Below are 13549 nucleotides of genomic sequence, written 5' to 3' on the forward strand. Positions count from 1 at the left end.
TATATATATATATATATGTATTGTGAGATGTACATAATTATATCAGTTGATAAAACATTTTCTGCAAGCCAGATGAATTAAATATGAGAACCGATGTACCAGAGTCAAATTCCTCGTGTGTCCGACACACCAGCGCCAATAAAGCAGGTTCTGATTCTGAAAACGCAATTCTAATTACTTGTGTCGTTGTATCAGTCTATTAAGCAATGGCTTAATAAACTGCTCAAGTTATGCAAGTCAAAGCACCATCATATCAATATATAAATTCTGAAAAGGAGTTTAAAACGCAAGCCATCGAAAACTAACATTGAAACTGCAGCACGAAAACAGTCATGACAAGGACTGTTAGCAAACGCTGCGCACTCTATGACTGCTCGCAAAATATTTGGATTTCACTATTGTGTGCTGACTGTAAACACCCTTGATCGTGTTTACTATAGTCAATAATCTTTGTTGATTTAAGAAGAGGACGCCATTTTCCACACTGTTTTTGTTGTCTAACGAGTTAGCTTATCTGCTGTTAGCCAACCTTAGCTTTCAAACTGTTAGCCTCCCAACCACTTTGTGCAAAGCATTTAAACGACGGGCTCAGCTAAATACAACTATAGGAAGCGCAATAGCTTAAGTCGTCGTATTACTAGTTGCCGTTATCAAATTGGAATATAATGCAAGTTGGTTAACTTTATTTAATGGAGGTAGCCAACCCTTTAATTAACCAACACCAACGTTAGCTTGCTAGCTTTCCACCCATGTAACTAGCTATTAGCAACCACTACGTCTGTCATAATGCTTGCTATACCACACATTAGTGTCCGCCTGCTAGTGACAGCACAATGACAAAGAAGAGGAACAGCTGGACTCGAAACAATCTGACAAAGGCCAGTATCTCTGCATTTCTTGCTACCAAATATTACCGACATTAGCTCAAACCAGCTAACAACGGCGTTGGCTAACGTTAGTCCCCGATGACAACTGAGCAATCGTTAGCGTTAGCCAGTCAGACAACTGGAAACCACAGCTTATCGATTCATGTCAAATACGCTACCTGAGAGCCAGATGATGTTTTGGACTTTAAATGCCGCCGCTGTAGTATTTACACACGAAATCCGGGACAATAAAATGAGCTTGTGTTGGGGAACCACGAAAATTATTTCAACAATCCCGTCACGTCTCCTCCTTTCTTTCTTCTCGCAACTTCCCCTCAGAACCAAAACACAAACAAGCTCTTCCGCCCCCCGTGCCACGTCACACAGCACGTCTACCGTGCAGAAACCAGAACTCCACAAACCCTAAGGCCTTAAAGACAATTACCTTATTAAAATTATATAATTTTATAAACTGTTAAAACTCTTTTTTTTCTTTTTGTTCTGTTGTTGTTCTCCCCTGGCATATATCTGATATTGTTTACTTTTTTTTTTCAATGTTACATTTGACTATAAAATGGATTATTTCTTGCAACTAAAAAGGTTTTCTTGCAGTAGGCCTACCTACTTCTACTTCTTTTTATTTCTTATTTAATGGCAAGTATAAATTTTATGCAGATTTCTTCTACACCTTGCTTCCTAAATTGTCTCTTTAATGTTTCTCTTGCAGATGCATACTTTTGGCATTGACATAATATGTGGACTACTGATTCCTCATTCTGACAATGCTGACATAATATAGTCGGATGTTTACCTAATGGAAAAGTTTAATTAATCCAGTTTGTTATTACACTGTCTTCTCTATTAATTCCTTTTTCAGATTTTACCCTTCCTACTTCCCTCTGTCTTCCCTTTTTCCCCAAGAATGTTGCCATTCCTTCATAATATGGTTCCATATCATTCTCTTTGTCTCTTTTTTACTGAATAAAATTTCCATAATGTACTCCTGATTAATTGCCCCCTTAACTAGCACATCTGCCATTTCATTTCCTGTAACTCCTCTGTGAGCTGGAACCCACAATAATGTCATTAATATATTCATCTGTTGAAGTCTAAATGTTCATTCCTTAATTTCATTAACCATGTCCTGTATCCTCTGGGATGCGCATGACTGCGGTGATAATAATGCTGAACACACTATAACCTTGTTTATTTTTACATCTTCTATCGACTGCAAAGCTGTAGCAATTGCTAACAATTCAACTGTATACTGCCAAATCATCTGATGTTCTCTTTTTAATTGCCATTTTAAATTCTGGAGCCATAAGTGAGAAGCCTGTTTTCCCAGTACTTGGCTTTTTAGACCCATCTGTATAGACTGCAAAATAATTATTATACACTGATGCAATGTCCTCCGCTAATATCAACATACTGACCAACTGTATCTTTATCTTACTCATAGCCAAGAAATGTAAATCAACAGAATCAATTGTCTTTTTGGCTTGTGACCCAGTAAAATAGAGTCTATTTCAGCCCCTCACACAGGTCCACAATAAGACTATAGCTTTAGTGTGGATTTGATTTGTGAGCAATACAATAAAAGTGATTTTTCCTTTCCATTCAATTTTATTTGTTTTTATTTATTTTCATAATTTTAGAGCCCTGAAGAGATGACCTATCAGGTATTTTACAAGAAAAAAAGCCCAAACTATTTACATAAAATAATAATCAGAATTTTGTGTAACAGAAATCTATTTGTTCAGTATATAAACGGTTTGAAAATAATAAGAAAATGGTCACCTTTATTCCCGGAAGCCCAAGTTAACATATTCAAGTGTCTTTTGTCTTGGTTTGTCTAACCAACAGTACAACTAGCAAATTATGGAACACTGTGAAATGAGCAAAAAGTCACATCTGAAAAGTTGGCACTATTGATTTTTCCCTTTTTGCTTTAAATATGATTTAAGCAGTTAATTAGTTACCAAAATTATTGCCAATTAATTTTCTGCTAATCAACAAATCAATTAATCTTCTTAATGACAATTTAGATCGAGAATACTGGCTGTTTTATGGGTGTCCTGGAAAATAATAAGCCTGACATGTAGGCTATAATGGGGATCAGTAGGGGCCCAACAACAAAAACTTGCCCTTGGGTCCCAAAAGAGATTAATCTGGACATGGGCTGAATAATTAATTATGAAAATTGTAATGATGATCGAAGCGATTACGACACTTCATTTGCTTCTATGAAGTGATAGAATTGTAGTAAAGTGACAAGCCAAGGGATGGCGGAATAGCAACATAAGAAAAATAAAATAGCAAAGAAGAAGAAAAAGGCTCCGCCCTACTCTGCATTTGTCTATTCCGGAAGAAGTCGTATCAGCACGTTTTATTTGGTGTGGAATATATGTTTTTAATCTCGTGTCAGTGATGTGCTTTATTCTATACTCACGACATTTTATCTAATGGTTGTTAGTTTCATGTAGCTCACAAAGACTGCCATCGAACAAAGTGAGCATTAGCATCCCGTCATGGAGGAGGGGACAGTAGCGACACCAGAGGAGCTGCTGCTAAAGCAGCACCGCAAGGAAAAGAAAGATCTGCAAGGTAGCTAGCTTAATCTGTTTCCAACCTTTCCAACTATGTAATCCTTACTTTAGCCTTTGCTGTCAGTTTGCTTTTATCACGGTTCTCGTTTTAACTCTCGGAATTTAGTCCAATGTCACCACTAGTAACAGTAGTAGCATCAGTCATTTGGAGACAAATATGTAAACATACAATAATAACAATATTCATTCATAGGTCATTAATAGTTTATTTGCACAGTGTGTTTTTCAGTAGTAGTTTTTAGTACAAGGGTAAAAGGCAGAGAATCCCAGAGAGCAGCTAAGTAAACTATCTTTATGCTTTGAAACTGTCATACTTTGCTCGTTGATATCAAAATATATCAAGCCATCAGCTGTTGAAGGCAAAGTCCTATATGACATCACCGATTGGGGTGGGACCAGAAAATAACGAGATTTCAAAGTTGTATTCATACGCTCTTTTCTATACCTGCTTCATGGACATAAAACAACTGGTTATGTTATTCATTCAATATTTTCTCCACACCACACCCTTGCATTACTGCATTCTTGCTTGGAATTTACTTGTATATAGACATTGTATGGCCAAGTCAAGACAAGTTATCACAAATTTGTCTACACCCTCTGTTTAGAGTACTGCTGTTCATTGTTTCTTTTATGTATATATGCATCTTGTGCTTCATTTTCAGCTAAAATCCAAAGCATGAAAAATGCTGTCCCTAAAAATGACAAGAAAAGGAGGAAACAGTTAACAGATGAGATTGCCAAGCTGGAGGCTGACATCAGCAACAGACACGAGGAGGAATTCAGGCAACTCAAATCTACCACTGACACAAAGGTAAATGCCTGCATTCAGGCAGGAGACAAATATCATGGCGGTGCATTGGATTTAAATTGAAAAATAAGCAAACACATTTTGCTACTGATTAAAATGTGTACAGATTGCATTTTTTCACATTTCTATCATTGTTCATTCTTACACAAAGTCTGTTTATTAGATCAGTGTCAATTTGCAACATAGCCAAAGCTCTTCTCACTCATCTTTGTAAGGTGGAAGAGTTGATAAATGGAGCTGAGACCATGAAGGTGGAGGGTGGAGAGCAAGAAGACATCCAACAACTGCGAGTAACCAAAGCTCAGAAGAGAAGGGTGAGACACAGGTTCCTTTGTAAACAGGACACTTTAAGTGCTTCTGTTTTGGCCACACTAATAACTGTTACTTACCGTCGCTGTACAGTGGAAGTAGGACACTTCATGCTAATTCTGTAGCATCTTTATTTACCAGAATTCCCATGAAAAAAGCACAGCACTCTGAATAATATACAAATATTGCTTAGGCCTTAACATTTTGGTTTGTTGTCCCTTTAAATTCTTTGCAGTCATGGCTCTAAGAACTAATGAAATATCTTATTTAAATGTCCGTCTCTAGGACAAGAAGGCTGCCCAAGAAAAGGAGAGGGAGAGCAGAATAGCAGAGGCAGAGATGCTGAACCTGCAGGGTGAGAGACACCAGGAGGGCTTGAGGCTAGCACAGAAACTTGCCCAACAACAGCTTCAGATCAAGGAGATCTCTTCTGATGGCCACTGCATGTACCGTGCCATTGAAGATCAGCTGGCACAGCGATCAAAGGTACATATTGTTTAGTGTACTTTGAATACCTATCAGAAATGTGATAAGCAAAATTATACCCTCTATAGTCACTGCTACTGTGCTATTTAGTTACTACATTTGGACATTACACAGTACTGCTACGACAGACTCACTTTTTATACACAGATAATTCTGTTCTGTTTTATTCTAGCCTGAGTTAACCATGAGTGTGAAAGAACTGCGGTCTCGCACTGCTGACCACATGAGAAGCCATGCTGATGACTTCCTGCCTTTCCTCACTAACCCCACCACTGGGGACATGTACACACCAGGTAACACTGTCACGTTTACTTTGGTTTTCTGAAATGCTATTAAAAAAAAGGCTTAAAATGGGAAGCATAGATATTCCAATCAGACATGCTTTTAGAAAGTAACTACAGTATGTGTAAAGTACAGTATTCATACAAGTTTTTGTGGGTTTATTGTGTTTCCAGATGAGTTTGAGAAATACTGCAGTGATGTGGAGCACACAGCAGCTTGGGGTGGGCAACTGGAAGTGAGTTAAGTTCTGTCACAGTGAAACATTGTGTTGTCGCTCTTTGTACTTTACAGAAATTATTTTCTTTTTCTTGTCTTAACCAACAGCTGCGAGCTTTGACCCAAGTTCTCCATTTGCCAATAGAAGTGATCCAGGCTGACTCCCCAGCTATACGAATTGGAGAAGAATATGCCAGTGAACCCATTACCCTTGTGTATGTGGTGCACACATTGTTATATTAATATAACTTTAAAATATACAGCAACTTAGTAGAAAAACCTATAAAATTTGAAAATTGAGCATTTACATTAGACAGTATAGTTGCATTTACAACAGTTAATGTTGTAGCAAACCTGCAAAGCATTTATTGTGGTTTTATCCTACTGTGAGTCTGAATGTAATTATGTAAAGTAAGTGTTTATGAGGGCTCACCAAAAGATTGCTCTCATTTAGCACGCTGTTGCTCTCACCAGTTGAGATCATATCACAGCTTGGGTAACTGCTGTTCACACATGTATTTGTACATGTACAGTATGCCAATATAATGTTATCACTTTATTTTCATGCAGCACACAAAGCAGCTGTAGACAGACAAACCTATACTGTTTAGCTCTAATATATGCATAAACTATATTAAATGACAGGTTCTAATAGAGGTTTTCAAAATTTGGAGATTTTATCTCAGGGTCCTTGCCTCACAATATGCTTTCTCACTGTTTGCAGCTATATGCATCATGCCTATGGATTAGGAGAGCACTACAATTCTGTGGAGCAGCTCAAGGACCCAGCCGCTGCAGGGGACAGCTGAGTGTTCAAACCAGTCACACTCACAGGGCCTCTACATACAAATGTATTTGGAGGGTGGATTGTGCAAATGAAAAACAGCATAAAAAGAAACCATGTTAATAAATTTACACTGGACGCCCTCGGATCACCAGTCTCCCGGCAGCCCATTTTGGAAAGCGCTGGTATAATGCATTCTTTTTAAGCAAATCCACTTGAGCAGAAGAGAATGTAAGAGCTGTTGGTCATACTTGTCACTCAACCAAATGTCACCCAATGGCTGTTTAACTTTTGCAGTGTTTGTAGAATGAACCGAGCTGTTGAATCTGTAAATCATAGCAATGTTATATAAACACATACAATAATAATGAGATTGACATATGTAGGAAATATTAAAGGTTGCATGCATAAAACGGTTAACACCTGCATCATGTCTGCCTTTGGTAAACTGTACAGACATCACACAAAGTATTCACTCCAGTATTTTTAGTCAATCAGTAATGCTGGAAAATGCTGTGCAAAGTGTTTTGTGCAAATGGAAACATCCTACAATATTCAGCTGTCACCATGCTGGGTCGCAAGCTCTTAAAAGCAAACTCTTGTCTAAGTCATTTGAGCTTGCTCAGATATGTTAACAGAAGTCATGACTACACTGTACAAACTCAGTAACATAGGAATTCCAGTTCAGTTCCTACAAAGGAACGGAAGGAAATAAAGGAGACATGAAAGCAAAAGATGGATTAAAGCAAGTAACTGCAATAGAGATGCCACTTTGTAAGACAGAGGCTCAAACATTAATATAGTCATGGGCTGTTAGTACCTGGCAACAAGGCTGGGATAAAGAAACAAAGAAGACATGTAAATGCCACATAGCCAAAAGTCCTGAAAGGAAATCTCTTTTGGAGCAACAGGAAGGAAGAGAGAATAATCACTACAGTAGGTTTAGAATAGGACACACAATCAGCTGGCATCTGTGATCAATCAGAGACAGTACAGCACCTTTTACTTCACTGTAGCTAATATACGGCCTAACTGCTAGGTGTTGTATAATAAATTACAAATATTACTGGAAGGAAATAAATCACAACTATAAGAGAGTTACTATCAACAGCTGTTAGGGTGGAACTTTCATTCTGTGTGGTCACATCCTGGTGGTCATGTGCTAAAGATAACAGACATCGGAGACATTTATACCACAGTGTATGCATATTTCAAACATGAACGGTCTAAATTGCTGTTCATCTCATTCAAGCTTATCAAAGTAAACAGCCTGAAAATGGGAACTACCGTTCACACAGCATGTAATGCAAACTTCATCCTTTAAACAACATGAAGCAGGACAGGGGTAATAGACAAGAATTAGCCTAGATACATCATATGGGGAATTATTTAGGCAAATGTAAAGTTAATTGTCAGCCGCACAGAAGAGGGCGCTAATGCGATGAGCATCGGATGCAAACGTACAAGAACTAAAGAAGAAGAGGAAAAGGCATTTTGTCACCATGGAAACCTTAAGGAGAAAAGACAGGTATGTTTAGCAAATGGCTGACTCAGTGATTAGGGCATTATATGGCAAATCAACATCTCTAAATTTGAGTTCCAGGAAAATAAAATACATTCCTAAGTGTGTTTCCAGATTAACAAACCTGTCAGTTCTCCTGTTGAACAACAACTCCATCACTGCTCTGCCTGGTGAGCTTCTCTCTCTACAAAACGTGAGTCTAAGAGCTGATCTGCTTGCTGGAAAATTGCCAAGGTAGCACTTTCATTGTTTTACACATCACACAGATTTGTGATTAAATAATTTTCATTTTGCAATGCCTGCAAGCTGGCGGAGCTGAATTTGGGAAATAACGCCTTGAAGGAGGTTCCTGCTGTTCTGGGCCATCTGGAGTCCTTGAAGAAACTGTATCTATTCAGCAATCAAATTAAGCTAGTGCCACCTGAGGTGATAGGTACAGGTGACAGGTTCTCACTGTTGTGCATTATTAACACCTCCAAAGATTTGTTAAAAAAACACCATACAGCTAAACACTAATTCCTATGTTGTCATTTGTGTTTTACAGATGGCTTACAAAACCTTGTTGTGCTCAATTTGAACCACAACCAGATTCAAAGACTTCCGCCAGAAATTAAAAGGTAGGCTGCATTTATGGCACCATTGTGTCCATGATGAAGCTTCATACCTGCAGTAATTGGTACTGAAGACGCCTACAGATTTAATATTTGTACATGTTAAGCCTGACCTTGTTTTCTTCTCTGAATAAATGGTCAACTGATGGTCACAAAGGGGTTAAAATAATGTGCTTCTAACACAAATGTCCCTTCAGCCTCACTAAGCTTCAACACCTCAATGTGCTGGACAATAAACTGGAGGAGGTCCCTGTTGAGCTGGATCATCTCACCAAGTTGTCTGAGCTAAACTTGACTTCCAACAACCTGGCTTGGCTACCTCAGCATCTGTACCAGTGTAAAGACCTAACTAAACTCCATGTAGCCAGAAATTGGCTGACCAGCCTACCAGAGGTGGATATTCACTGATGTGATTCTTAACTTCTCAGGAAATATGTTTGTCCTGTGGCTACATAACCAAACTTATTTCACCCAGGGAATTAGGGCCCTGGCAAAACTCCAGGTTTTGGATGTGGGTGGGAACATGCTGTCCATGTTCCCTGTTGAGGTACAGTATATATAATTTATTATCTAATTTAGGGCCACTATGTTATGGAAAAATGTAACAAATATGGAAATCAACCTCCCTTTCTGCTTTGGGTGCCACTGTGTAGTTTCACCTGCTGCCCCTGAAGGAGCTGTACTGTGAAGGCAACAGATTTGTGCAGTGGGAGCCAGTGCCATCAGCACAGGACGTAGAGGTGCTTACATTAAAGGTACCTGCCCTTGAAGTACAGCATACAGAACACTTAGCTGTATTTATTTCACAATATGCCTTTGTGTTTCTTCAGTAACACTGTTTTGATGTATTTACTCCTCATTATTCTTGTCATCCTTGTATCTCAGGAGCTGGCTGCCAGATTTGTCTTGCGGGAGGACAGGAACAGGTTCTCTCTGGTCCACAGGATGCTTCCACACTACCCATACCTTACTGCCCTCTTGGCTAATTGTGGCTGTTGTGCGCTCTGCCTAGACCCCTTCCTCACCACCTGGCTGGAGTGTGTGCATTTTATCAGTCTGAGGAAGGTTGGATGAATGTTTTTGGCTAACTATCATTGCATTATGGTATTATATTAAAAGATTTTTTTATAAAGATTGTCATACCTGTGATACCTGGTACAGGATATATGACTGCATTAGTAATACTGCACTAAAATGTGTTATGTAACTGCTCTTAAGATCAAATGTGCTTTGCCATGTTTATGTGTGTTACAGGACATGAAAATGCGGAGTGCGCAGACTGTTCCAGTGCGCGCCCGTCTTTGTTCATACAAGTGTTTTAACACAGATGGACACTCCTACTATGGTGTTGCTACAAGATAAATACAAGTTCATTAAAAAGGTACCATCCAAAATCTCAGTAATTATGCCATATATACTAAAACTGTGGAAACAGATCTATTAATATTCATATGGTATAATAAACCTTGCAAAACAATGCATTTGCCACAATATTTAGATGTTATTTTGCAGCAAGATTATGAAGCTTATGTCTTTTTTGTCATAGATGACATTGGAATCTATGGTCACTAGGTGGCAGAAAATGAACACTATGATTTGTATGTTTAGTTGGACCCTGTTTCATTGCTTAACACCTGATTTATATAAACCTTTGTATATGCATCAATAGCTTTACCACACCCATTTTTCCACATTGGCTGGTCAGTGCAGGTATACAACTGCTTTCACATATAGACAATTTCATCAGGTTTGTTCAACACAAAGCCTATACGAAGCCTTAAAATTCTAGCAAAATGAGAATAAACTGTTTACTTAAACTTTTTAAATCTACTGGTATCCTAATCCTATGTCAGTGCTAATGAAGGTGCACTAAGAGTCCAATGCTATCTCCATCTCCAGCCAGTGACATCTCTTCCAACCTTCCAGACAAGAGATGAGATACAAAGACAGAGAGAACTTCATTTCTAGCAAATTAATTTCCCATCCACACCTCCAGAGCTTGCTAGCTCATTCGCTAGCTGCTGCGGCCGCTGCTGTGTGTGTCTACTGAGTCGGAGCCTCATGCATAATGCATCAGGTTTAATTGCAAACCCAGAAACTAATGACTTTGGACTGGTTAACAGCAGGGGAGCCATACATCTCGAGCAAACTGAATGAAAAATCAGCTCAGAGGAGAGGAAAAAAGGAGCCTAGCCCCTAATTGATGAATAATTGAAGCGGCGAGCTACAGGGCATAATTGTGACATTTTGTTTCAATCAATTTCCAAGTGGTGTGGGCGAAAGTGCACTTAAAGGGAAAAGGCAATGACAATGAATGAGAAAGAAAGAGAGATAGAGTGTGTGGTCGGTGATGGAAATGGACATTGGGTCTTCAGTCACTGCAGTGACATTTGCTGGGGCTGGACTCTTTCAAACACAAAATGACTTTTCTCTACATCTCCATTGACCTTTGTAGGTTTCCTGTTAAACTCCTGTTATACCACTGTTGGGTCACTTTTTCATTTCCAGCCAATGAATCCATATCCCTTTAAAATGATTTCTTTGGTTTTGTTTCACTGAAATTATTCATTTTTGGCACAGAACAGCGAGGTGGACATATGCTTAAATGCCCATATTTGTATTTTCTGTAAAGTCTAAATTGCTTTTGTTGTCAGGTTCGAGAGGTTACTTTCTGTTAGAGAGTGAGGGCATCGGGCCAAGTCAGCCACTGTGGTAGAGTGGAACAACACACCAGTCTGCCATGGCATCATTGGTGTGGACTGAAAGAAGCCTGGGGGTCAGACAGACAAGAAAGGGGAAAAGGCAGGGGCACTAGGGCACAACTTTGCCATTTGCCCTCTGTAGTATGAATTTAGGTTTAATTTCCAATAAACACTCAATTCTTTTTGAATTTTCATATTCCCCGTTAGGTTCAGCTTTCGTTGATTATAAATGCAGAGCATTTCACAAGGGACGTTTTGAATGGTTATATCATTACAGACTTTTCTGTTCTGCCTCCAGCACTGGAAGAGAGCCGCATGCTTAAAAATCTACACTCAAACTTTTTAAAGACTTAATTACCATTACTACGATTACATGGGTGCCATTTTGTTCTGGGGTAGATTTTCCCATAAATGATACACAACTGTACCAAATATTCAGTAGATTTACATAATAACCTCACAATGGAAATTCAGAATTAGATTTTAAGGGGTGTATGAACATGGCTAATAAATAGGTTGTTTCAATCTGCTGGCACCATACTAATGGGGGAAAGGCCAACAACACATGCCTTTTTGCAGGCAGCAGATGTTGGGTCCTGAAGCAGTGGAGCGGCAGCAGGAGCAGCAGTAGTACTCGGTGGCTCAGTGGCCTTGAGACTTGTCGGTCTGGTGTCTCATGCCTGTTGTCAAGCTTTCTGCATGTATTCACACATACAAACATCTTTTAACACTCTGCAGAAAAGCAAACACAATTCCTCCACCCACGCTACATTGATGGCACATCATCAAGATAATTTTGCCCCAATCGCTTTGTTTTCATCATGTCATTTCACAAAACACAGTCACACTCCCACATAAACACACTTTTTCCATATCACTGAGCAGTCCCTTATGATTACTATATACAGAGAGAGCTGCGTTTTTGTACAGGATGTTTCAAAAAACCATATGCAGCTTGACTGACATCTATGGAAATGAGGAGGCTGCATCCTCTAAGGAGACGCCATACGGATGGGAGCAGCACACTGACGAGAGCGTCTACAAAAGGCACTTGTAAATTCCTGACATGTCTAGCATATGTTAATGAGCCATTCTCTCACTCTGATATAATTATTGTGAGGGGATATTGCTTCTGGTGGAAATACCTATCTCACATGGCATGGCTACCTCATGGGGGTGAATAAAGTAAAGAATGCTAAAGTATTTACCATGCTTGGAGGTAAAGAGAGTGATGTTGGCAAAGTCACTCAGGATGATGTATTGGGGAGAAGGCACGTTGGGCTCATTACATACCTCCTTTGTTAAAGCACTTTTTGTTGTTTGCTAGGGGGGCATTTAGTCTGTCTTGTCATTTGGAGCACGCACTTAGGATGGTTAGAGGAGCCTAGGCTCACTTTGCACCTTGGAGCTAGAAAAAGCAAGTGGCACATTGGCTAAAAACAGAATATAGGATGCAAGCTTTTATTGTAATAGATATGTTGAAAATGTGTGCATCTGCTGCTGAAGATCATAAGCAGCCTTGTCTCTGTACTTTTTGGTTCTTTGATATCGTAGATACTACCATCTGTATTATCAAGTCTGTGTATTATATGTTAAAGCTTAATACATCACCTACATTATCTGTGGTTGTGTATGAATCCACACTTTTAAGTTTTATATTATTACACTTAAGTATTTGCAACTGCTTTCACTAACAAACACCATCCAGCATTACATCTCAGCTGCAACACTCATTTTCAGTGATCCCTCAAAGCCATGATTGCAGTCTTCAGCTTAGAAGAATGATTTGACACTGCCTCACCCTGATTTCAACTCCTATCTCCTCTGGCCAACAGTAGAGGTGCTGTTAAAATGAGTAGCATTGATTGCTGAATTAGGGGCCTTGTGACTGGAGAGAGGGAGAAAAACAGCCAGTCAATAATGAGCAGTAGGACAGTGTCATAGCCAAGAGTGTGCACCACTCCAATCAGCAGAATCTATTGTCGTGCATCGCTGCCCATGGCAGATCTTGGTATCGAGCCACTGGCAGAGTACCAGGGTATTGTCTGGTTGATGGCTGCACAATCAATTTTGCTGTGTTAGTGATGATTGCGGACACTAGGGGGCAGTATGAGTCTCTGCTGGCTCTTGAGCAGATGGGGAGAGATGCGCTGCTGCACAGCACTGAGATATGCCTGATGAATCAAAGAGATAGAGCAGCTAATAAAAGCAAGAACAGCGAGCTGTTATTAGAATTCAAAGCTTAATTGAAATCTAAGTATGAGATCAGAGCACTGTGTGACTGTTAAATCTAATAATCACAACCGAATATGAGAAAAGGTGAAAGTTTCCTTACACTTGATGCATTACAGTAG

At 39.3% G+C, this 13549-nt stretch overlaps 3 protein-coding genes across 6 annotated transcripts in view; 2 read left to right on the forward strand and 1 right to left on the reverse strand.

The window, feature by feature from the left end:
- Positions 1-13549, reverse strand: part of rab5aa (RAB5A, member RAS oncogene family, a) — a 37977-nt gene that overhangs the window by 7601 nt on the left and 16827 nt on the right. Inside the window, exon 1 of one of the 2 annotated variants that reach the window (XM_020606895.1) lies at positions 1046-1286. The exons of the other annotated variant lie outside the window; for it this stretch is intronic. The gene's annotated coding sequence lies outside the window, so the exon portion shown is untranslated. Of the gene's footprint in view, positions 1-1045; positions 1287-13549 lie in introns of those variants that run through there. 2 annotated transcript variants of the gene reach the window in all.
- Positions 3175-7091, forward strand: otud6b (OTU deubiquitinase 6B). Its single transcript, XM_020606894.1, has 8 exons — positions 3175-3470; positions 4138-4286; positions 4499-4597; positions 4878-5078; positions 5251-5371; positions 5534-5595; positions 5685-5791; positions 6301-7091. Exons 1-8 carry the CDS (start codon positions 3395-3397, stop codon positions 6383-6385), a joined length of 900 nt encoding a protein of 299 aa, XP_020462550.1. The 5' UTR covers positions 3175-3394; the 3' UTR covers positions 6386-7091.
- On the forward strand, positions 7654-11185 carry lrrc69 (leucine rich repeat containing 69). Of its 3 annotated transcripts, none has more exons than XM_020606891.1 (10): positions 7654-7888; positions 7986-8075; positions 8189-8321; positions 8427-8499; positions 8691-8886; positions 8969-9040; positions 9147-9248; positions 9379-9558; positions 9748-9874; positions 11148-11185. In XM_020606891.1, the coding sequence occupies exons 1-9, from the start codon at positions 7802-7804 to the stop codon at positions 9853-9855; spliced, it is 1041 nt and encodes a 346-aa protein (XP_020462547.1). In that variant the 5' UTR covers positions 7654-7801; the 3' UTR covers positions 9856-9874; positions 11148-11185. The 3 variants fall into 3 exon arrangements, with proteins under 3 accessions (XP_020462547.1, XP_020462548.1, XP_020462549.1); XM_020606892.1 differs by having other exon boundaries at positions 8189-8315; XM_020606893.1 differs by having other exon boundaries at positions 7801-7888; positions 7997-8075.

Source organism: Monopterus albus, unplaced genomic scaffold (assembly GCF_001952655.1).
Source record: "Monopterus albus unplaced genomic scaffold, M_albus_1.0 scaffold82.1, whole genome shotgun sequence".
Taxonomy (NCBI): Eukaryota; Metazoa; Chordata; class Actinopteri; order Synbranchiformes; family Synbranchidae; genus Monopterus; species Monopterus albus.

Bases quoted from the DNA above. Each gene is read 5' to 3' on its own strand.
- otud6b (XM_020606894.1), top strand. From the start codon at position 3,395: ATGGAGGAGGGGACAGTAGCGACACCAGAGGAGCTGCTGCTAAAGCAG. The intron at 4,598-4,877 runs GTGAGACACAGG...GTCCGTCTCTAG, and splicing joins CCAAAGCTCAGAAGAGAAGG to GACAAGAAGGCTGCCCAAGA. The intron at 5,596-5,684 runs GTGAGTTAAGTT...CTTAACCAACAG, and splicing joins CTTGGGGTGGGCAACTGGAA to CTGCGAGCTTTGACCCAAGT.
- lrrc69 (XM_020606891.1), top strand. From the start codon at position 7,802: ATGAGCATCGGATGCAAACGTACAAGAACTAAAGAAGAAGAGGAAAAG. The intron at 7,889-7,985 runs GTATGTTTAGCA...TACATTCCTAAG, and splicing joins ACCTTAAGGAGAAAAGACAG to TGTGTTTCCAGATTAACAAA. The intron at 8,500-8,690 runs GTAGGCTGCATT...ATGTCCCTTCAG, and splicing joins CTTCCGCCAGAAATTAAAAG to CCTCACTAAGCTTCAACACC.